General features: G+C 40.1%; 1 protein-coding gene across 1 annotated transcript in view; it reads right to left on the bottom strand.

Annotated features, from left to right (window-relative positions):
* Nucleotides 1-765: 765 nt before the first annotated feature.
* Nucleotides 766-24,787, bottom strand: part of LOC124716743 (microtubule-associated protein futsch-like) — a 281,674-nt gene continuing 257,652 nt past the window's right edge. The window contains exon 21 of the mRNA XM_047243286.1: nucleotides 766-1,922. Coding sequence (XP_047099242.1) covers nucleotides 1,744-1,922 — 179 coding nt within the window. The 3' untranslated portion in view covers nucleotides 766-1,743. The remainder of the gene's footprint in view (nucleotides 1,923-24,787) is intronic.

The raw sequence follows: 24,787 nt of genomic DNA, 5'->3' as shown, positions 1-24,787 counted from the left end.
GTCCTATTTGGCACATGTCCCACATACTTGAGCTATATTCTGGAAGCAATTTGTAAACACTCTCCTTAATAGACTGACTATAAACTGAAGCCTGCCACTGGCTTTACTTATGGCTGAGCCTATGTGATTATTCTATTTCATATCTCTTCAGAGTGATCAGAGGTTGCTAGCATTTTCCAGTAATATATTCATAGTCTTTCCTCAATATGTAATTAAAAAAATATTATTGGCAAATAATAAACTATGATTAAAAAGGAAAAGCACAAAATATTCCATCAAATAGTTAATATCAAAGAAATCCAGGAAGATAAAACCACAATCAGATAAGATACATTGCTTCTGACCACATAGAGGACGTACTGTGTCACACAGAGTCACGACGGAAAAGAATGCTAGATATATTCAGCTATCAGACTAAGTTCTTCATCAAATGTAGAAAACTAACACACACACACACACACACACACACACACACACACACACATATGGCCACCACATCTCTCTCTTTAGTGCTAGGAGACCATCTAACAAGAAGCATCATAAATTACTGTGTGTTCATAATAGTTTCATTGTCCAGATTTTAAGACTTAGGTATCCAGTAATAATAAAATGTTGCTCCTTATTAAAACACATTTCAGAAATATTTTGTTTCAGCGTTGATCTACAATTCCAACATTTCTATGGAATTATCGTCTTTGAGCAATCCTCCTTTTACATCTGACATCAAAATTAAACACTTGCATTGAATTAATTTGCAGTCTTTTTATTTCTTATTTTAATAACAGAATTTATACAGTAGTAAATATTGGTGAATTTCCCTCAGCAGGAGCATGATAAAAATCTGTATAGAGGAACAATAGGACATTTCAATAACTGAAATGAAAATTGCTTTAAAAGTTATACACTATCCAAACATTTCTGACATACCACTGAGAGAAAGCATGAGATTGGCTAAGCAATATAAATGTGATTCAGACTTCATATCAAAATTTAATAACGTATAAACAACACACATTAACTCAATTCACATATCAATTCATTATATCATGAAAGATAAACATACTAAATTTATATTAAGTTCTAAGTCTGCAGATAACAGTATAGGCTCTGTACTTTCCCTTTGCACCTGTGCACACACATGTATGCATGCATTCTCTCTCTCTCTCTCTCTCTCTCTCTCTCTCACACACACACACACACACACACACACAGCTCTCTCTCTCTCTCTCTCTCTCTCTCTCTCTCTGCTTTCAAAAGGTGCTACACATTAACATATAATTACCACAGAAACTTGTTCAAAATCATCTGGAGTTTACATTCGAGTGATGTACAACTCCAACTTTACATTCTAAATTCAGTCACCTTTCCAGCATTGGACACTAAAAAATACTGCTCAACAGTGAAAAATTATAATCCTCAGCAATAATCACTCTTGCAGAGATAAGTAATCATACAGTTCAGAACTGACCAGAATTTGAGTACAGGATGGGCAGTGGCTAGCACTCTTATAGAAAAAACATTTTACAGAACAGATGAGAAAACTGGGCTAAAGCTTGTAGGCATTTTCTTAAATCAGATGGCAGTACACTTGTTCTGCACACACAACAAAAAAGAAAGTGACATTCGCTACAGCGTAGCATCTCATGGCAAGATACAAAGACCTGGTCATACAGATGGATGCCGTGGCACTCCACATTCAGGTAAACTAGTGCCTCTAGGAGATACGACACTGTCCTCTACCTATCAGCAGGCTCGCAGAGGTGCTGCCAGCAAGAGGGCCGGCCCCGAGGATGGCTGTCCCGGGTGGGGAATCTTGACGAGCGACGGGGAGCGGGCACGTCCCGCATGGCCTTTCTCCTGGCACATCTCGCACAGGAAACTCGTGATGCGGCTCGCTTCACGGGGCACTACATTACAGCACTCTGTGAACAGAAACATCGGGACCTGTTAGCTACTGCGAGGAATACACATTGTCTTTGGAACGGGACATTTTAGTTTTGTTTGGCTTTTATTCAGTACGCTATGCTATAACACCATAGAACATTAGATGGATATTAATGAACACACCAAATCACAGCAAGTAATAGTAATACACTAGACCCTTGCTAATTGGGCCATTCCTTCCACAGCTGGGTGCCAGATTAGCAGAACTGCCAGATTATTGAGTGTGTCTGAAAATTAGTTTAAATGCATAGGACCTGTACTTTATTAAACCCAAAGATACATTTATTTTCATAGAAACACAATCCTTCAGCACATCCTGAACTTTTACTTGTCGCAATGATGAAACTCGATGGCAGTACCTCTATCAGTTCTCCCTTCTATTCCAGTCTCGTATTGTTCGTGGAAAGAAAGATTGTCGGTATGCCTCTTTGTGGGCTCTAATCTCTCTGATTTTATCCTCATGGTCTCTTCGCAAGACATACGTAGGAGGAAGCAACATACTGCTTGACTCCTCGGTGAAGGTATGTTCTCGAAACTTCAACAAAAGCCCGTACCGAGCTTCTGAGCGTCTCTCCTACAGAGTCTTCCACTGGAGTTTACGTATCATCTCTGAAACGCTTTCACAATTACTAAATGATCCTGTAACATTGACGTCAGTTTGCAGTACGGTTTTGGCACATATACTGTATTCAAACATTATGAATCACCTCGAAGGGAACGATCTATTGATACGTAATCAGCATGGTTTCAGAAAACATCGTTCTTGTGCAACACAGCTAGCTCTTTATTCACACGAAGTAATGGCCGCTATCGACAGGGGATCTCAGGTTGATTCCATATTTCTGGATTTCCGGAAAGCTTTTGACACTGTTCCTCACAAGCGACTTCTAATCAAGCTGTGGGCCTATGGGGTATTGTCTCAGTTGTGCGACTGGATTTGTGATTTCCTGTCAGGAAGGTCGCAGTTCGTAGTAATAGACGGCAAATCATCGAGTAAAACTGAAGTGATATCAGGTGTTCCCCAGGGAAGAGTCCTGGGACCTCTGCTGTTCCTGATCTATATAAATGACCTGGGTGACAATCTGAGCAGTTCTCTTAGGTTGTTCGCAGAAGATGGTGTAATTTACCGTCTAGTAAGGTCAGTATCAGTTGCAAAGCGATTTAGAAAAGATTGCTATATGGTGTGGCAGGTGGCAGTTGACGCTAAATAGCGAAAAGTGTGAGGTGATCCACATGAGTTCCAAAAGAAATCCGTTGGAATTTGATTACTCGATAAATAGTACAATTCTCAAGGCTGTCAATTCAACTAAGTACCTGGGTGTTAAAATTACGAACAACTTCAGTTGGAAAGACCACATAGATAATATTGTGGGGAAGGTGAGCCAAAGGTTGCGTTTCATTGGCAGGACACGTAGAAGATGCGACAAGTCCACTAAAGAGACACCTTACACTACACTCATTCGTCCTCTGTTAGAATATTTCTGCTCGGTGTGGGATCCTTACCAGGTGGGATTGACGGAGGACATCGAAAGGGTGCAAAAAAGGGCAGCTTGTTTTGTATTATCACATAATAGGGGAGAGAGTGTGGCAGATATGATATGCGAGTTGGGATGGAAGTCATTAAAGCAAAGACGTTCTTCATCGCGGCGAGATCTATTTACGAAATTTCAGTCACCAACTTTCTCTTCCGAATGCGAAAATATTTTGTTGAGCCCAACCTACATAGGTAGGAATGATCATCAAAATACAATAAGAGAAATCAGAACTCGAACAGAAAGGTTTAGTTGTTTGTTTTTCCCATGTGCTGTTCGGGAGAGGAATGGTAGAGAGATAGTATGATTGTGGTTCGATGAACCCTCTGCCAAGCACTGAAATGTGAATTGCAGAGTAGTCATGTAGATGTAGATGTAGATGTAACGAAGCACACTGCTCTTCGTTGGATCTTCTCTATCTCTTCTATCAACCCTATCTGGTACGGATCCCACACTGGTGAGCAATATTCAAGCAGTGGGTGAACAAGTGTACTGTAACCTACTTCCTTTGTTTTCGGATTGCATTTCCTTAGGATTCTTCCCATGAATCTCAGTCTGGCATCTGCTTTACCGACGATCAACTTTATATGATCATTCCATTTTAAATCACTCCTAATGCCTACTCCCAGATAATTTGTGGGATTAACTGCTTCCAGTTGCTGACCTGCTGTATTGTAGCTAAATGATAAGGAATCTTTCTTTCTATGTATTTGCAGCACATTACACTTGTCTACATTGAGATTCAATTTCCATTCTCTGCACCATGCGTCAATTCGTTGCAGATCATCCTGCATTTCAGTACAGTTTTCCATTGTTACAACCTCTCGATATACCACAGCATCATCCGCAAAAAGCCTCAGTGAACTTCCGATGTTATCCACAAGGTCATTTATGTACGAGGGCGGTTCAGAAAGTAACCTCCGATTGGTCACAGTGCGGGTTGTGGGGGGAGTAGCGACGCCATCTGTGCGTTCACGCACTCAACAGGTCAGTCGGCATCAAGCCATGGTCGAGTGAACGTCGTACCTGCGCTAGTTTAGTTTTTGTGGCAGTTTGAAATGTGTGCTGCAATAGAAAACCCCGCCAAATGTGAAGTGCGTGCTGTCATATGGTTTTTTACAGCCAAAGGATATTCTGCAGCAGCTATTCATCGTGAGCTTTGTGCCGTGTACGGACCAAGAGTTATGAGTGAAGGAGTTGTCCGTGAATGGGTACATTTATTTAAAAGTGGACGAGAAAACGTTCATGATGAAGAGAGGAGTGGTAGACCATCATTGGTGACTGACGAACTCGTTCAGACAGTTGATGCAAAAGTTCGTGAAAATCGACGTTTCTCAATGTCGGAGTTGTCTACTGGTTTTCCACAGATTTCTAAGACTCTCTTGTACGAGATAGTGACAGCAAGATTGGGTTACCGTAAGTTCTGTGCACGATGAGTGCCCAAAATTCTTACCGACCACCACAAAACTCAAAGAATGGCCTCTGCATTAGACTTTCTGTCATGTTATGAGGACGAAGGAGAACCATTGTTAAACAGAATCATGACCAGTGACGAAACCTGGATTAAGTACGTGAACCCTGAGACAAAAGAACAATCAAAGATGTGGGCACATTCAAATTCGCCTACCAAACCAAGAAAAGCCTCGCAAGATTTTTCTGCCAGAAAACTGATGGCAACGGTGTTTTGGGATGCCAAAGGGGTGTTGTTGGTTGAATTCACGGAACGTGGTACGACCATTAATCAAGACGTGTACTGTGAAACAATAAAAAAGTTACGACGGGCTATACAGAACAAACGCCGTGGTATGCTGACTTCCGGTATCGTTTTTTTGCACGATAACGCCCATCCTCACTCTGCTCGCAGAACAACGGCCCTTCTTGAGTCCTTCAAGTGGGACGTTATCAACCATCCACCTTACAGTCCAGACCTGGCGCCAAGTGATTATCACCTCTTCATGCATTTGAAGAAATGGCTCGGGTCACAGCGGTTTGATGACGACGAAGAGCTCAAAGATGCGGTCACAGGCTGGCTCCAGGCACAAGCGGGTGATTTTTATGCAGAAGGAATTTCAAAGCTTGTGAAGAGATACGATAAGTGCCTCAATCGCTATGGAGACTATGTAGAAAAATAGTGCAAAGATGTAGTTGTAAGATGTATATATTAATATATTTTTATTTAACTTGGTGTATTTTTTTAAATCAACCGGAGGTTACTTTCTGAACGGCCCTCGTATATTGTGAACAGCAACAGTCCTACAACACTCCCCTGCGGCTCACCTGAAATCACTCTTACTTCAGAAGAGTCTCTTAATCTTTGCCTCATTCAGCCACTTAGCATCATCTTCCTCACTAGGGTCTCCCTCTCCTGGGAGCTTGGAGTACATGTCAATGTACAAAGTGTCAGCACCTGATGCTCTGAATTTACTGGCTCATGGCTGTTACTCAGTACCATACGCGCAAACTGAGTTGACACTCAGTGCGGTGGCTGATAGGGGTGACCTTAGATGCATTTCCCATTTACAGTTGTTCCCATCAGCTACAGCACTGAGTGTCAACTTAGTTTGCCCATATAATACTGGCTTCTACTCTGTGTCAGTTGATGGTCACATCTGCTCATAGGCCAAGTTGGTGCCAATAGGAAAGTGTAGTAATGCTTTGCTCTCATCAAAAACAAACAATTTTTCGTGTAGAGAACGTGAAAAGCAAGTAATGAAGGGTATTTTGTGTGTCAAGTGCAGTTACTGGATGCATGGAAAGTGCACAGAAGTGAACCTAAAATTCATCAGTGATGATATTTCATGGACTTGCTATGTTTGTTTACGAGTTGAAACAGTCAATCTTATAAATAAAAAAACGAACTTATAAAGTTTCTGTAAAAGGGCATTGAGGCATTAAATACCTAAATAGTGACTATAAAAAAAGAAAAAGATAGATTAATACAGGAAAAACAGGCCTGTGCGTGTGAAACAGAAATAAAAGAAGGTACAAAAAACGAAATTATAAAGCAGCTACACAAGGACATTGAAGCATTGAAAACCGAATTACGGACTACAAAGAAAGAAAATGATAGATTAATTCAAGAAAAACATTTCTGTTTGTGTTATATCCATCAAACAGAAATAAGCGAAATGGAATCCAGGGTTTCTGAGAAACACCAGCCAAGTACCAAAACCTTCAAAATACACATGCGAAATGTGATCAAAAACAATGTAGAAAACCCACCCACCGGAATATCTCTAAACAAATATAAACGGGAAACAGTGACCTACAAAAAAAGCAAATGTGGAATGCCACAGCAAAACCGATTGAAAAAAGGGACTTCCTTATTGTTGGCGACTCCATACTGAAGAATGTTACAACTCCAGGCTGTGAAATCGATGTTCGTCCCGGAATCCAATCACATCAGATCAGTAGACGCTTTCAAAATATTCTAAATTCAAAATGAAGTGAAACTGAAATTGGAAATGAAAAAAAAGGACAAATACAAAGGTGTTTTCATTCATGTTGGCATAAATTCCATCTGGAAGAGCAGTGAGGCAGAAATAGTCAGTGAAACACAGAACTTGATCTGCTCAGCAAAAAGTGTGTTTGAAAATTAAAAAATTGTCATTAGTGCAATTTTACACAGGTCAGTAAGTGATACATATATAAATAAGATAAACAGTGGAATCAGGGGACAGTGCGACAAACTGGGTGCAATTTTTGTTGACTTAAATAAATTTGTAAATGGTAAGTGTCTGGGAAAGGATGCGCTACGAATAGGTTAGGTTCAATGACTTTCAGCAAAATGATCACAGACATCCGCAGAATCATTAAAAGCAAGGGGAACTTAAAACTTCCGAAAGGGATGAGAAAACAAAAGTGGTGATCCAAAATGGGAACTGTAAATATAATGGAACAAGTGAGGCTCTTCAAAGTATAAACAAACTGAAAAATTCTATCTTGATACATCTAAATATAAACTGTTTAGCAGAAAAACCTCCAAATCTAGGTTATTTTAAAATTGATGAACTGCAAATTATACTTTCTGAATTGGCAAACATGAAGGTAGTCTGCTTAAACGAACACTGGCTCACAAAAGAACATGTAGGCATTGTAAATAAAATTAGCAATTTCAAATTTGCCAGCAGCTTCTGTAGGAAAAAGCGAATCTCATGGGGGCTCCTGTATCTTACTGCACACCTCCTTAAACTTTAAAGTGAAAGAATATTTTAGTTAGCTAAATGAAGAATGTATTTGAAAGCTATTGTGAAGAGCTGTGTGATTTAAATACTGTGATAATATCAATTTACAGAATTCCTGAGAGTTCTGCTACTATATTTTTCTTAGAAAAATTTCAATATCTCTTAGATAAACTTAAAAAAGAAAGCAATAAAAAGATTGTGATTGAAGGAGACTTTAACTTAAATACATTAATTGAAAGCAAAGACATTGAAAAATTTTGCGATTTAATCCAAAATCTGGTTTCAAGTTAAACTTTACTATGTGCACTAGAGAAAACTTCCACTCAGAACCCTGCATATTATTACAAATTATCAATTTCATGATACAAGGAAGTTTTGCCTAGACCTAGGGATATCTGACCACTCAGCATTGTTTATGGAGTTCCCCAAAACAGAGAAACTAAAATCTGAATCTTATATAAGAAGGAATTTTAGCAAAGAAAATTTAGAGTTGTTTTGTGATCAGTTAAGTGTTATAAGCTGGCCTTTAGACCACTTTGATTCAAGCAACAAAATTTTGATAAATTTCTAAATTGTTTTTTTGGCTGCATTCAGTGAAACATTTCCCCCAAAATCCTATCAAATCAGCCAGGAACAAACAAAATTGGATTACACCAGGCATAAAAATTTCACGTGCCAGAAAAAGACAGCTGCACAATGAGCTCAAAGTAAATAGAGACCCTAATTTTGTAATTTATGTTAAGCGCTATAAGACTATATTCAAAAAAGTGGTACTGGCAGCAAGAAAACTGGCAAATAGTATAAACAAAGAACTAAAACAAAGGCATGAAATAATGTGGCATACTGCCTTGATTACCATGGAAGGTATTCCAGCCCATCCAACTGATTTTTTGTTTTTTAATGATAATACTATGTCTTCCACATCTTTCTGAGTGATTTTTCTGAATTTTTTAAAACAAATCTTTTGTATGTCATCTTTATACCTGAAAATCATATTGTCCTGATGGGGTGTCATGCCTACGTCAGATTTTGCTATATTGACATTTGAACATGATTTACAATAATGTCACCCTGAAACATAATTTGAGAAGTTTCTTCACTTTTAACATTGACTCCCAACTCTGATTTCACAACAGTCGCAGTTTCATATCTCAAAGTTCGCCGATGACAATGTAATTCTGTCACAGACAGCATAGGACTCGGAAGAGCAGTTGAACGGAATGGACAGTGTCTTGAAAGGAGGATATAAGATGAACATCAACAAAGCCAAAATGAGGATAATGGAATGTAGTCGAATTAAGTTGGGTGATGCTGAGTGAATTAGATTAGGAAATGAGACACTTAAAGAATTAAATGACTTTTGCTAGTCAAAGTAGAGAGGATATAAAATGTAGACTGGCAATGGCAAGGAAAGCATTTCTGAAGAACAGAAATTTGTTAACATTGAGTATTGATTTAAGTATCAGGAAGTCTTTTCTCAAAGTATTTGTATGGAGTGTAGCCATGAATGGAAGTGAAACATAAACGATAAATAGTTTGGACAAGAAGAGAATAGAAGCTTTCGAAATGTGGTGCTACAGAATAATGCTGAGATTAGATGGGTAGATCACATAACTAATGAGGAGGTACTGAAAAGAATTGGGGAGAAGAGAAATTTGTGGCACAACTTGACTTGAAGAAGGGATCGGTTGGTAGGACATGTTCTGAGGCATCAAGGGATCACCAATTTCGTATTGGAGGGCAGCGTGGAGGGTAAAATAGTAGAGGGAGTCCAAGAGATGAATACACTAAGCAGATTCAGAAGGATGTAGGTTGCAGTAGGTACTGGGAGATGAAGAAGCTTGCACAGGATAGAGTAGCATGGAGAGCTGCATCAAACCAGTCTCTGGACTGAAGACCACAACAACAACAACGGTACTCATCACAAGGAAAACTTCAAGCTCAGACACCACTGTACATGGGGCTAAAAATATATAACAAATTAAAAGGAAGAAGCATATTAACAATGGACCTAGGTTTGCTGAAAAGTTTATTCCAAACTATTTTAATAGAGAAATGTTACTGCACCATTGATGAATTCATGGAAGACGGTCTAACACTTAGAACAATAAAAATCTATAGCTAATATTGTAGTGCTGTCTGTGTACAACAAAGGAAATTGGTAAAGTGTTAATTTATAGTAAATTTTGTAGTGTTATATTTATTGGCATTATTTTTAAAATAGTGTAAAAAGAATTTATGTAAATCATTATACATTATATTTTTGCTAAACTTGATGTGTCTTCTGTACAACAGATCATATGATGTGTACAATGTATGTAATGAGACTAATAAATCACATTTTCACATTTACATCTTCAGCTCTTTATTATGGTAGCATTCTCCACTTATCCTGTGCTTCTGCTTTTGGGAAAACAACACCAAGAAAGGTGATTACTTTCCACACCTTCAACGTAATCTCAACAGAATCTTTTTCAGGTTAGTTCAGCAAACAGACAAGAAATGCATGTCAATAGTGACATTGGATGGAAGAAACAATGCTTGTAATATATACCATTGGATTTTAGAGTCACATCAGATGGACGACTGGGAGCACTGTCAATTACAAGGACAGCTTTCAGAGGAAGCTTGTTTTGCCTCAGCTCTTTTGTATGGATGGTACAAATTTTTTTTTATGGAACCAGCAAGAGACTATTTCTCTGTCCATCCGTGCTTTCTCCTGAGCACAGTGTCCCACTGTTCATGTATTTCTGTCATTGTGTTGAAAACAATGTGGATATTGATATTTTGCAGTCAGCATGAGTGGTAATTTATGACTCTCATTTGCATTACAACATGTCATTAACATCATGCAGTGTTTCTGTTGTCTCTACCCTCAGACTTCCTTCTCATTCTTGGCAGGTAATGTTTTCAAAGGAAGCATCTAGTAAAAGAGGCCAGTTTCATCAGTACTGAACACGGCATCAGCAGCTAAATGTGCTTTATTAATTACTTCCTGTGTCTTCACTACAAACCCTTAAACATCTTTCTTGTTACCTATGCAACATATCCTGGTGACTGTCAGCTGCTGCACGCCATGTCATTTTTTCCAGTCTGGTAGCCTATCCTTGTTTGCTGCAAACAAGTTGCTGCTGCCCAGTGGTGAATACATATGGGGGGCGTGTGGCCCCTCCCCCCTTGTGTGGCCACCCATACCGCCCCCGCCAGTAGTCCCCATGCTATTTGTTTGTTTCTTTCATCAGTTGACTCAACTGAATCGAGTTATTGAGAAGCTGTACTTTTCTATGTAGCACGTGCGTCCACATCATCGTATTTTATATGTTTATCTCTGGCACATAGTGATCGACTTAATGGCTTAACTCTGCTGGACACTCACCCTGACATTGATTGTCCTATTGAAAACGTAATTTGTCAGGAAGAATAGGTGCATAGAATTCATCATTTAAGGATGAAAACCAGAGTTGTAACTTTTTTATATCATAAGATGGCATTGTCTTGTATATGTGTATAATCCGTTTACATAAAACTTCCTTAAACTTTGTGTGTGACTTGATTATTTTTTATTACAGTAAAAGTAAAGGCAGATCAAGATATCTTTAGCGCCACCTCCTTGAGGTTTTTCTGTATCTGTCACTGCTGCTGCCTGGTTTTTTTTTTTTTAAATGCAACCACTTTTTCCTCTATTACCTTGCCACTGAATTGTTATATGATCCATCTATAAACATCATAATCAGTGCTCATCCAACATTGTACTCAACAGCAATGACTTTCTGTGAACAACTTCAATAAAACTTATCAAAAATTTCAAGCTTCTGCTTGGGGTTACCATGGTGAGACTGAACTGTAAAGAAAGCCATGATTTCATATGCTTAGAGCATTGTTTAACATCATAATTTACAATATTATTGTGCATGGTAATTCATTGTTGTCTACATCATTAATGCTTGAGCGACTAGATGCTAGATGTAGTCTGGATTACTGGGAGGCCAGTTTACTGAGGGCTGCATAAGTGAGAGTTTAGTGTAGTGATAATAAAAGTAATATTCTACATGGATGATGTTAAACTATATGCTTCAGCTGAAATACAGATGACTCACCTCCTAAAAGCAGTAGAAATGTTTTCCAGAAAGAAGCACATTGTTTGGCCTGGACTAGTGCACATAAGGAAGGGCAAGATCCAAGATACTCGGTTTGAGGTGAGTGATGAGAACATAATCATACCTGTGAATGAGTCTGACACTCGCAAGTACTTGGGACTCCTTCAAGAGAGATGACTGTTGCATAAAATTGCATAAAACAGTAAAACAAAACATGTCACAGCTACATAAATCAGCAGAATTTCTTATCCTAGATGGAAAAAACACCTTCAGTGCCATTAATACCTAAGTAGTTCCTGTGCCTCATTAACTGGACAAGAACAGATCTGGAAGAAACAAAGAGGTAGAAACAGTGAATTTTCATGAAGTATGGCATCCATCTTCCTGTATCAGCTGTCAAAGGGCCATCCCACATGAAAAAAGAGCCCTGTGTACAGAAAGCTACTCTGGAGTGTGAAGCATTGTTTTTACAAGAGCAATGCACCAATCCATAAAGCAGTAGTAGCAACAAACAGCAAAACATGCTCTTCTGGGTTAGTACTTTCATCTGCTGAGCCCTTCAATTCACACAAAGATAATAGGTTGACTAAACAAACTGCACAGGATACGTGCAAATGATCTCAGCCAGGATAATGTCAATTTGCGAGTACAGAACAATTGACTGATGCATGCCCATTTGCAAACAGGAACTGAGGGCTTTCTCGAAGCACACAGTATCTCAATGTAAAACTGTGGCACCCGTCGAATATTTTGAAAAGATTTGATGAGGTGATCAAAATAATTCTCCACAAGTTGGGGCAGCACTTTCAATTAATGAAAGATTTTCCTCCAGTCTAATGATCCTTGTTGTAAAAAACAAAAATGTCAACATTCAGTGGAACTGCAGCATAATAACTGGTGAAACAACCCATTGTAACAGACCTGACATAACAATGATCAATAAAGCTGAAGGAGTCACTTTCCTTGTAGACATCGCTAAATCCGACACCCGTAATATGCAAACCTCCTGCATTGAGAAGACAGTCAAACACAAGGGCCTGGCAGATGAAGTAAAAGCCATGTGGAAACAGAAGTCAGTACACATCTACATCTACATCTACACTGTACAAATCACTGTGAAAAGCATGACAGAGGCTACATTCCACTGTACCAATTATTAGGGTTTTCTCCTATTGCATTCACATACTGAACAAGGGAAGAATGCTTGTTTAAATGCCTCCATTCGTGCTGTAATTAATCTAAACATGTCCTCATGATCCCTGCTGGTGAGAAGCAATCCCTTTGTTTTTAATATTTTTCATAACTTGCAAATGGCCCATTGTTTTATATACATATCTAATGGCAGCAAGTTCCTTTGCCCAAATTACCACATTCTCCTTGTGATAATATCATGCAGCATAGCCATCTCAAAATGAGATCTAAAACTGCCATCCTTGGTCTGTTGGCAACGACAGAAGGCAGCTGTACTGAACATATGCACAATTGTTCATTGGGTTCTTGGAGAAAATAAGCTCATCCGAAAAAAAATTTGTCAACCCCGGCGCGTATGCACAGGTGAATTGTTAAACCTTGACAGATGGCACTGCAACTGAGTCATGTGCTGAACTGCAACCACACTGTCTCTACATGAGCACCAGTCAGTAGTGATCAGTGAGGCATTTGTGTTTCAAATGGACACTGTACATAAACACAAGTAAATGTAAGGATGTGACAAAGGGGCAACTGTGTTTCGCTGTGCTCGTGGCCATAGAGCAAGTGAAGTTGCTGGATTTGCTGGTGTCTTGCAGCAAACTGCTAAATTTTTCTACAAGCAGTGGTGTAACATGTGTGGCCACAAAACATGATGTCAGAATTGTGGTAGGAATAAGATACTGACAGAGGTATCAGAGATGTGTTTCAAGGCTTGTGAATCAAAATTACTTCCAAACCCAAGAGGAATTGCTGTAGGCAATAAATGATGGTCAATCTCAACCTGTCAGTGAGAGATCATTGTGAAAGCTACAGCACACAATGAACATTTGAAGACAGTCACCTCGCAAGAGGTCGTTGTTCACATTAGGTACATTACGATGACAACAGCAAAGTTTGTCGGGCTGGAAGAATATGTGACTGGTTTGGCTGAACACTCCCTAACCCTATTACATCTCAGTTGAGCTGCAAAATGAACTGACTTGAACACCATAGAAAATCTGTGGCATGTTGGACCAGTGGGACCAATGTCAACATAACTATAACCGCGATGACTTTCCCAGTAGTATTACTCATGGTGAAAAAATCCTCTTCGCTGGTGACAGCAGTATCATAGTCGCTGAGAAAACAAGAGAACTCCTTGCTGTGAAAGCAAATGAAACTCTCAAGGAAGTTTATGATCGGTCAATAAGTAATAAAGTAACATTGAACATAAAGAAAAATAATGCCATGAATTTCAGATTGAAGAGGAAAAATGACAATGTTAAATTAAATGTAGATGGCACCTCTATAGACTGTGTAAGAAATGCAAAATTTCTAGGAATGAATATTGATTCTCAGCTGAAGTGGTGTGAACACACAAAGGTACTTGCAAACAGACTGTCATCAGCATGTTATGCCCTTAGAATCCTATCATCTGTGTGTAACATGCAGTGTCTTTTAGTTACATATTATTGATATGTACACTCAATTCTTAGCAATGGAATTCTTTTTTTGGGAACAAATGCACAAAATATGAATACAGTTTTCAAACTCCAGAAAAGAACCACAAGAATAATAACCAAAAAGACTAGTCGAGCTCATTGTAAAGATCTGTTCAGAACACTGGGGATTTTAACTGCACCATGTGAATACATTTAGCAGTTAGTTGTACACATCAAAAATAACATTGGTAATTATTGCACAAACAGCTCTGTCCATGACCATGCAACAAGAGATATACTCAACTTACATTTACCAAGAAAAAATAAACATAAAACTCAAAACAGCATTTTCTACCAAGGAATAAAAGTGCACAATAAATTACCAAAAGAGATTAAAGAAATTGCCAAAATACACTTATTTAAAAAGGCAGCTAAAAAGTACCTGTTATGCAATACATTTTATACACTGAAGGATTACTTAGTTAAAATAGAGTAGGGGTTTGATAAAAAATGTTATACAAATAAATAATAATAATAATGATTATAATATATTCAACATTCCATGTAACACCTTCACTTTATGTTTTTTCACCGTCTTTTTTTCCTTTGTAGAAATACTTACTTCCACGCTATGCATAGCACAATACTAACACCTCTTCCTCTTTCTGAGCTCAACATCGCACTCATTATGGAGGGATGCTGACTCAGTTTTTTGGGTCAGCAAATGGGAAGTTGCAGTACAAAAAAATGGCCTATAGATCCCCAGTGTGTGTGTGTGTGTGTGTGTGTGTGTGTGTGTGTGTGTGTGTGTGTGTGTGCAGTGAGTGAAGTGTTATGAAACAATGTGTGTATAGTGTGTGAAGTGACTTATAGTGAGATATGAGTGAACAATGTGGCATTACATTATTTAATAAGTTATTTTTAAAAAAAGTATTGTATAACAGGAGCAAATCTAATGATTGCCTCTAACTAGGTCTGTAAATATATGTGTATACGAATTAGCTTATTTTAAATTGATCTAAATTTGTAAATTTTTGCCCAAACTCTTTGTCTTCAAATATGTCTGCTTGTGTCTGTATATGTGTGGATGGATATGTGTGTGTGTGCGCGAGTGTATACCCGTCCTTTTTTCCCCCTAAGGTAAGTCTTTCCGCTCCCGGGATTGGAATGACTCCTTACCCTCTCCCTTAAAACCCACATCCTTTCGTCTTTCCCTCTCCTTCCCTCTTTCCTGATGAGGCAACAGTTTGTTGCGAAAGCTTGAATTTTGTGTGTATGTTTGTGTTTGTTTGTGTGTCTGTCGACCTGACAGCACTTTCATTTGGTAAGTCACATCATCTTTGTTTTTAGATAAATTTGTAAATACTTTGACATGTCCTATATCCTTGTAAAAAGAGATCTACGGATGAATAAAGTTACTACTACTACTATTACTACTACTACTATTACTACTACTTCTACAATTTGGTGGAACTGCGCAATCAAATCCTCAGTAGGTGGCTTCACCTGGATGCTATACACCTATAAAACCTTGTGGACTCACTTCCTAAGCAAATGCAGGTGGTTGTCAAGTTCAGGGGCAGAATTATATGGTATTAAGTAATGCTTCTAATGACTGCATCAGATAACAGTACCCATTGATAACATCAGCACTGAGTGCCCATAAGCACATGGCACCAGTCTCCTACATACGAACATATAATACATACATATTTTCTGTGTTTGTATAATATGTGCAGTGATAAAAATAATCTGCAATTAAAACTTTTTTTTACAAAATTTTAAAACAATTTCAAAAGAGTTTATTATAATGAGATATGACGTGGCAGTGGCAGTCAGCTGTAACAGACACAATGTTTACAAGCAGTCTAATCGCTCAAAACATGTCAAAATATAAGAAAAACATTTCACAAGATTCTACAATTAAAACCAAAAAATGAAGTGGACTAAACAGGTGACAGCAAGAAGCATTTTGGAATATGGTTGATTTCATTCTTGACAGAACACTGTTTTACATTTATGCAAACATTTTCAGTGTTCGTAGCTATGTTAACAGTATAACAGTAAATTACAGACAGAGTTCATGCTTATTGATAGGTATGATCTAGACAAAACATAATTGTTATCCACAAACAAAGCTACAGATTTATACAGAATACATCTATACCATTTAACATAGGCGGTGACAGCTATATACATAATTGAAATTGACCTTTTCGCAAAGTATATAGACACTTGTTGTGGATAAACTGTACATTACCATCAACTAACAAACAATTTTCATGCTGATGGTAACAGTATGTCTCTGACTGTGTTGAACAGTGTAGATGTATTCTATGTAAACCTGTAGCTCTTGTGCACCGGTGGCAGTTATGTTCTGTATAGAGCATACCCATCACTAAGTGTGAACTCTTTCTACAATTTACTGTTATACTATTAATGTAGGTACAAACACTGTAAATATTTGCATAAATGTAAAACAGTATTCTGTCGAGAAGAGAAATGAACCATCTCCCAAAAAGCCCCTTGTTGTCACCTGTTTAGTCCACTTCATTTCTTGGTTTTCATCGGGGAATCTTGTGAAATTTTTTATGATATTCTGAAAAATTTTGAGTGATTAGACTGTCTGCTTGTAAATATTACATCTGTTGCAGCTGACTGACACTGCTGCATTGTATCTCATAATAATAAACTGTTTTGAACTCATTTTAAAATTTTGTATAACAAATTGAGGATTATTGTTATCGTTGTATGTATTGTACAAATACAGAAAATAGGTACATATTATGTTCCTAAGTTATCCTGTAGGAGACTGCTGCTCTCTGGTGGTACTCCATAATATGATACGGTCCGTTTGGCTATTGCTTGGTAGTGTGCCGTCAGCTGCCAATACTTGGCAGTGTGCCATCAGCTGTCAACACAGACTGAGCAAGTAATGCCTTATGTACCAAATGTATTTTATCAGCAACCTTTGTGAGTATTTATCACACAATTATGTATTAAATACTTATCGTATGATTCTACAGTGGTGTGTCTGTTCCAGCGAGGTATGTGCATCTCTGATATGGTTTATTATAATTTTAAAGTTGGATTTTCCATAACTGCTTTTATCTACATTTCAGTTGAGCTCCTATATGTTCATGAGTAGATGGTAGTGCATTACACAGAGTGGCACAATATTTGGGGTAGGCAGTTGTAATGTAATAAATATATATATATATAATAGAGGGAAACATTCCATGTGGGAAAAATATATTTAAAAACAAAGATGATGTGACTAACCATACGAAAGCGCTGGCAGGTCGATAGAAACACAAACAGACACATACATACACACAAAATTCAAGCTTTCGCAACAAACTGTTGCCCCATCAGGAAAGAGGGAAGGAGAGGGAAAGACGAAAGGAAGTGGGTTTTAAGGGAGAGGGTAAGGAGTCATTCCAATCCCGGGAGCGGAAAGACTTACCTTAGGTGGAAAAAAGGACGGGTATACACTCGCACACACACACACATATCCATCCACACATATACAGACACAAGCAGACATGTCTGCTTGTGTCTGTATATGTGATTTGAAGGCTGACCGATCCATCGTCATTCTGCCGGCAGACAAGGGTTCCACGACTGTGGTACTTGATCGTCGGGAGTATGTGGCTGAGGGACTGTGTCAGCTTTCAGACAACACCACATACAAAGTTTGCCAAGGTAATCCCATTCCTGATGTCTAGGTGGAGCTTCAAGGAATCCTCAGAACCTTAGGCCCTCTACAAAACCTCTCACCTGACTCCATCAACCTCCTGACCCCACCGACACCCCGCACCCCTACCTTCTACCTTCTTCCTAAAATTCACAAACCCAATCATCCTGGCTGCCCCATTGTAGCTGGTTACCAAGCCCCCACAGAACGTATCTCTGTCTATGTTGATCAACACCTTCAAACCATTACATGCAGTCTCCCATCCTTCATCAAAGACACCAACCACTTTCTTGAACGCCTGGAATCGTTACCCAATCTGTTACGCCCGGAAACCATCCTTGTAACCATTGATGCCACTTCCTTATACACAAATATCCCGCATGTCCAGGGCCTCGCTGCGATGGAGCACTTCCTTTCATGCCATGCCGATCACCTGCCACCCTACTAAAACCTCTTTCCTCACTACCTTAGCCAGCTTCATCCTGACCCACAACTTCTTCACTTTTGAAGGCCAGACATACCAACAATTAAAGGGAACAGCCATGGGTACCAGGATGGCCCCCTCGTGCGCCAACCTATTCATGGGTCGCTTAGAGGAAGCCTTCTTGGTTACCCAGGCCTGCCAACCCAAAGTTTGGTACAGATTTATTGATGACATCTTCATGATCTGGACTCACAGTGAAAAGAACTCCAAATCCCATGCCACTTTCCTTGACGTTGACCTCCACCTGTCCAATGGCCAGCTTCACACGTCCGTCCACATCAAACCCACCAACAAGCAACAGTACCTCCATTATGACAGCTGCCACCCGTTCCACATCAAACGGTCCCTTCCCTACAGCCTAGGTCTTCGTGGCAAACGAATCTGCTCCAGTCCGGAATCGCTGAACCATTACACCAACAACCTGACAACAGCTTTCGCATCCCGCAACTATCCTTCCGACCTGGTACAGAAGCAAATAACCACAGCCACTTCCTCATCCCCTCAAACCCAGAATCCCCCACAGAAGGACCACAAAAGTGCCCTACTTGTGACAGGATACTTTCCGGGACTGGACCAGACTCTGAATGTGGCTCTCCAGCAGGGATACGCCTTCCTCAAATCCTGCCCTGAAATGAGATCCATCCTTCATGAAATCCTCCCCACTCCACCAAGAGTGTCTTTCCGCCGTCCATCTAACCTTCGTAACCTGTTAGTTCATCCCTATGGATCCCCAAACCACCTTCCCTACCCTCTGGCTCCTATCCTTGTAACCACCCCCGGTGTAAAACCTGTCCCATGCACCCTCCCACCACCACCTACTCCAGTCCTGTAACCCGGAAGGTGTACACGATCAAAGGCAGAGCCACATGTGAAAGCACCCACATGATTTACCAACTGACCTGCCTACACTGTGATGCATTCTATGTGGGAATGACCAGCAACAAACTGTCCATTCGCATGAATGGACACAGGCAGACAGTGTTTGTTGGTAATGAGGATCACCCTGTGGCTAAACATGCCTTGGTGCACGGCCAGCACATCTTGGCACAGTGTTAACACCGTCCGGGTTATGTGGATACTTCCCACTAACACCAACCTATCAGATCTCTGGAGATGGGAACTTACCTTTCAATATATCCTCTCTTCCTGTTACCCACCAAGCCTCAACCTCTGCTAATTTCAAGTTGCCACCGCTCATACATCACCTGTCATTCAACAACATCTTTGCCTCTGTACTTCCGCCTTGACTGACATCTCTGCCCAAACTCTTTGCCTTTACATATGTCTGCTTGTGTCTGTATTTTTGCAGATGGATGTGTGTGTGTGTGTGTGTGTGTGTGTGTGTGTGTGTGTGTGTGTGTGTGTGTGTGTTTGTGTGTTTGTGTGCGAGTGTATACCTGTCCTTTTTGCTCCCTAAGGTAAGTCTTTCTGCTTTAGAATGACTCCTTACCCTCTCCCTTAAAACCCACATCCTTTCATCTTTCCCTCTCCTTCCCTCTTTCCTGATGAAGCAACCGTGGGTTGCGAATGCCTGAATTTTGTGTGTGTGTTCGTGTTTGTTGTGCCTCTATCAACAAACCAATGCTTTCATTTGGTAAGTTACATCACCTTTGTTTTTATATATATTTTTTCCCACATGGAATGTTCCCTCTATTATATTCATATCATCAATTTGAACCCAACAATTACGTTTGTTATTGTCACTGTTGCATTTCTAAATCTTTTCTGTCATCTTACTTTCTCTATTTGTTTGCGCAAGTAATCATCCCTATGAAATACCCAAACCACCTTCCCTATCCTCTGGCTCCTACCCTTGTAACCACCCCCGGAATAAAACCTGACCCATGCACCCTCCCACCACCACCTACTCCAGTCCTGTAACCCGGAAGGAGTACACGATCAAAGGCAGAGCCACATGTGAAAGCACCCACGTGATTTAGCAACTGACCTGCCTACACTGTGATGCATTCTATGTGGGAATGACCAGCAACAAACTGTCCATTCGCATGAATGGACACAGGCAGACAGTGTTTGTTGGTAATGAGGATCACCCTGTGGCTAAACATGCCTTGGTCCACGGCCAGCACATCTTGGCACAGTGTTACACCGTCCAGGTTATCTGGATACTTCCCATCAACACCAACCTATCAGAACTCCGAGGATGGGAACTTGCCCTTCAGTATATCCTCTCTTCCCGTTACCCACCAGGCCTCAACCTCCGCTAATCTCAAGTTGCCGCCGCTCATACCTCACCTGTCATTCAACAACATCTTTGCCTCTGTACTTCTGCCTCAACTGACATCTCTTCCCAAACTCTTTGTCTTTACATATGTCTGCTTGTGTCTGTATATGTGCAGATGGATATATGTGTGTGTGTGTGCACGAGTGTATACCTGTCCTTTTTTCCCCCTAAGGTAAGTCTTTCTGCTCCCGGGATTGGAATGACTCCTTACCCTCTCCCTTAAAACCCACATCCTTTTTTCTTTCCCTCTCCTTCCCTCTTTCCTGATGAAGCAACCGTGGGTTGCAAAAGCATGAATTTTGTGTGTGTGTTTGTGTTTGTTAGTGTCTCTAGCAACATACCAACGCTTTCGTTTGGTAAGTTACAAAGTTATATCATCTTTGTTAATTACTGCAATCTAGACAAATAAAACTTCTTGTCAAGAAAATTATATTTTTCATAACAAGAGGTCACTCTCCTAGTGACAATGTCAGGTAACCCTAATAAATATTCCACTGATACATTAAGACCTATACCACAAAAATGCTTTGACATGGTCTTTCATAACTATTACATTATCCGATAGGGTTAAAGTCATGGGTGGCTGCTGGTTATCTGGTATTCACAGTCTGCCAAGTTCCAAGCAGTTCATACGTTTTTCTGTTGAGACTAGTATTGAGAAACTGGTCTTGTTAGCCTTGTTAATCCACTGATTTCCGATCTAGTTCTACGCTTTCTCACTTACCTCAATGGATAATATGACTTCAGTTCCAGAGCAACAATGCTACAAGAGATATTAAAAATTGCGGCATCCCATAAGATTTTTTCCTGATCTCAAAGATTTTTTCCTGATTTCACAAATCATTATCACAGTTTTCTGTAACCTTGATAATACAAAGTTTTAGGGCGTGCATTTTATTTTATTTTCTTCCTTTTTCTTCACTAACATCTTATTGTATTTACATTACTGGAGCAAAAGCTGATACATTGAACCATGAATTTAATTGGAATGGAAGCTTTCATGGGAACTGCAAAATTCAGTATAATTGTTCAAATGTTGGAAGCAGAATCAGCTTTCAAAACTAAGTGCCAAGTATTTCAGAAGGAGAGAAATTACTGGGAGGAAATAGATAAGGAGGATGTAAATTGATTGCTGGTCTCCTTAGTTTTTAATTAGATGAAATACAGAAAATTTGTGTGATTAATGAAAAACTGTATTCAGTAGCAGGAATATCATCAGTTGCAAGTGACTGGCACGGTAGAAAAGGTGACAGTGTGTGACGTTCCAATATGTAGCAAGTCAACTACCGTGGTGAAACAAAACAATGTGAATACTTTAGTATGAAAACAGCATTTCCAGAGCTTTAAGTTGGACGTGCCTGGCAACACTCTTCAGGCTAATCGATCCTGCTGACTGCCGTGTCACCTTCAGTCGAAGGTGTCATCGGATGCAGTACGCAGGGGCAGGTGGTTGGCACACTGCCTCCTGACAGTTGTCAGGTTTCTTGACCTCATCACCAGTACTGCTCAGTCAAAGTAGCTTTCAGTAGGGTGGGTGCTCCTTGTTCCAGTATTCCAACCAAGGAAAAATCTCTGGCAGTGCCAGAAATCGAACCTGGGTCTCCCGTACAGTGGACAGCCACGCTGGCCACTTGACTACAGGGGCGAACTGTCTAGCAAATGTACAAACATTTAAACTTTATCCTTGTACTAGCTGCATCTGGTTACACATTGCTGTGGCTCAGTTGGGTTAAATGGAAAAGAAAGAAAAGAGAAAGCACATGTTTCTAATATGTATGCGAAATGCATCTACATCTACATCTACATCTACATGATTACTCTGCAATTCACATTTAAGTGCTTGGCTGAGGGTTCATCGAACCACAATCATACTGTCTCTCTACCATTCCACTCCCGAACAGCGCGCGGAAAAAATGAACACCTAAACTTTTCTGTTCGAGCTCTGATTTCTCTTATTTTATTTTGATGATCATTCCTACCTATGTAGGTTGGGCTCAACAAAATATTTTCGCATTCAGAAGAGAAAGTTGGTGACTGAAATTTCGTAAATAGATCTTGCCGCGACGAAAAACGTCTTTGCTTTAATGACTTCCATCCCAATTGGCGTATCATATCTGCCACACTCTCTCCCCTATTACGTGATAATATAAAATGAGCTGTCCCTCTTTGCACCCCTTCGATGTCCTTCGTCAATCCCAGCTGGTAAGAATCCCACACCGTGCAGCAGTATTCCAACAGAGGATGAACAAGTGTAGTGTAAGGTGTCTCTTTAGTGGACTTGTCGCATCTTCTACGTGTCCTGCCAATGAAACGCAACCTTTGGCTCACCTTCCCCACAATATTATCTATGTGGTCTTTCCAACTGAAGTTGTTCGTAATTTTAACACCCAGGTACTTAGTTGAATTGACAGCCTTGAGAATTGTACTATTTATCAAGTAATCGAATTCCATCAGATTTCTTTTGGAGCTCATATGGATCACACTTTTCGTTATTTAGCGTCAACTGCCACCTGCCACAACATACAGCAATCTTTTCTAAATCACTTTGCAACTGATACTGGTCTTCGGATGACCTTACTAGATGGTAAATTACAGCATCATCTGCGAACAACCTAAGAGACCTGCTCAGATTGTCACCCAGGTCATTTATATAGATCAGGAACAGCAGAGGTCCCAGGACGCTTCCCTGGGGAACACCTGATATCACTTCAGTTTTACTCAATGATTTGCCGTCTATTGCTATGAACTGCAACCTTCCTGACAGGAAATTACGAATCCAGTCGCACAACTGAGACGATGCCCCATAGGCCCACAGCTTGATTAGAAGTCGCTTGTGAGGAACGATGTCAAAAGCTTTCCGGAAATCTAGAAATACGGAATCAACTTGAGACCCCCTGTCGATAGGGGCCATTACTTCGTGCGAATAAAAAGCTAGCTGCATTGCACAAGAACGATGTTTTCTGAAACTATGCTGATTACGTATCAATAGATTGTTCCCTTCAAAGTGATTCATAATGTTTGAATGCAGTATATGTTCCAAAACCCTACTGCAAACTGACGTCAATGATATAGGTCTGTAGTTCGATGGATTACTCCTACTACCCTTCTTAAACACTGGTGCGACCTGCGCAATTTTCCAATCTCTAGGTACAGATCTATCAGTGAGCGACCGGTTGTATATGATTGCTAAGTAGGGAGCTATTGTACCAGTGTAATGTGAAAGGAACCTAATCGGTATACAATCTGGACCTGAAGACTAATCTTCTCCTCCACCTCTCCTTGCCCATCTCATCTTCCTTTCCCCTCTCTCTGTCCAACACCTCCTCCCTCCCTTTCTCTGTCCACCTTCCCCCCCCCCCCCCCCTCCCCCCCTTTCTCCTCCAGGCCACCCATCTCTGCCCATCTCCTCCTGCTCTTTCACTCTGTCCAGCTCCTCTTTTCCACTCTCTACGTCCTTTTCCTCCCATCCCTCTGTCCATCTCCTCTTCCTCCCCCCCCCCTCCTCCCTCTCCTTCTCTTTGACCTTGAGCCTTGTTTATTGTTACTGCAAATTCAGATTCTATAATAGTATTCCAATCATTAGCCAATAAGCCAGACATCCAGTTTTCTGTGAAAATGTTTAAAAATGCTTAAAAATATGTAACAATGGAAACTCCAGGGTGAGATACCAACATTACACAGCATTTTAGATTGGAACGACTACCAACCAGCTGTCGACTAGGACGAACGGCCACCATCAAACTGAGGCCGACAGCAAAGTCGATTACCCAGTGCCACGACATGGAGCTAAACATAACCTTCTTGATTTCAATGGCTCCATCACAACCCTGGCCATATGGATCCTTTCCCCTGCCACCAGCTTATCTTAACTGAACAGAGATGAGTTATCCTTACAACAAGTTCTCCACTCCCAACATAATCCCAGCCTCAACCTACCATAACCTACTGCCTCACATCCTTCACCCAACAGTTACCACCCCCTGTGTGATCCTATT

Source organism: Schistocerca piceifrons, chromosome 9 (assembly GCF_021461385.2).
Source record: "Schistocerca piceifrons isolate TAMUIC-IGC-003096 chromosome 9, iqSchPice1.1, whole genome shotgun sequence".
Classification (NCBI taxonomy): Eukaryota; Metazoa; Arthropoda; class Insecta; order Orthoptera; family Acrididae; genus Schistocerca; species Schistocerca piceifrons.
The sequence above is the reverse complement of the archived record's forward strand: the minus strand, read 5'-3'. Positions and strand labels throughout refer to the sequence as shown.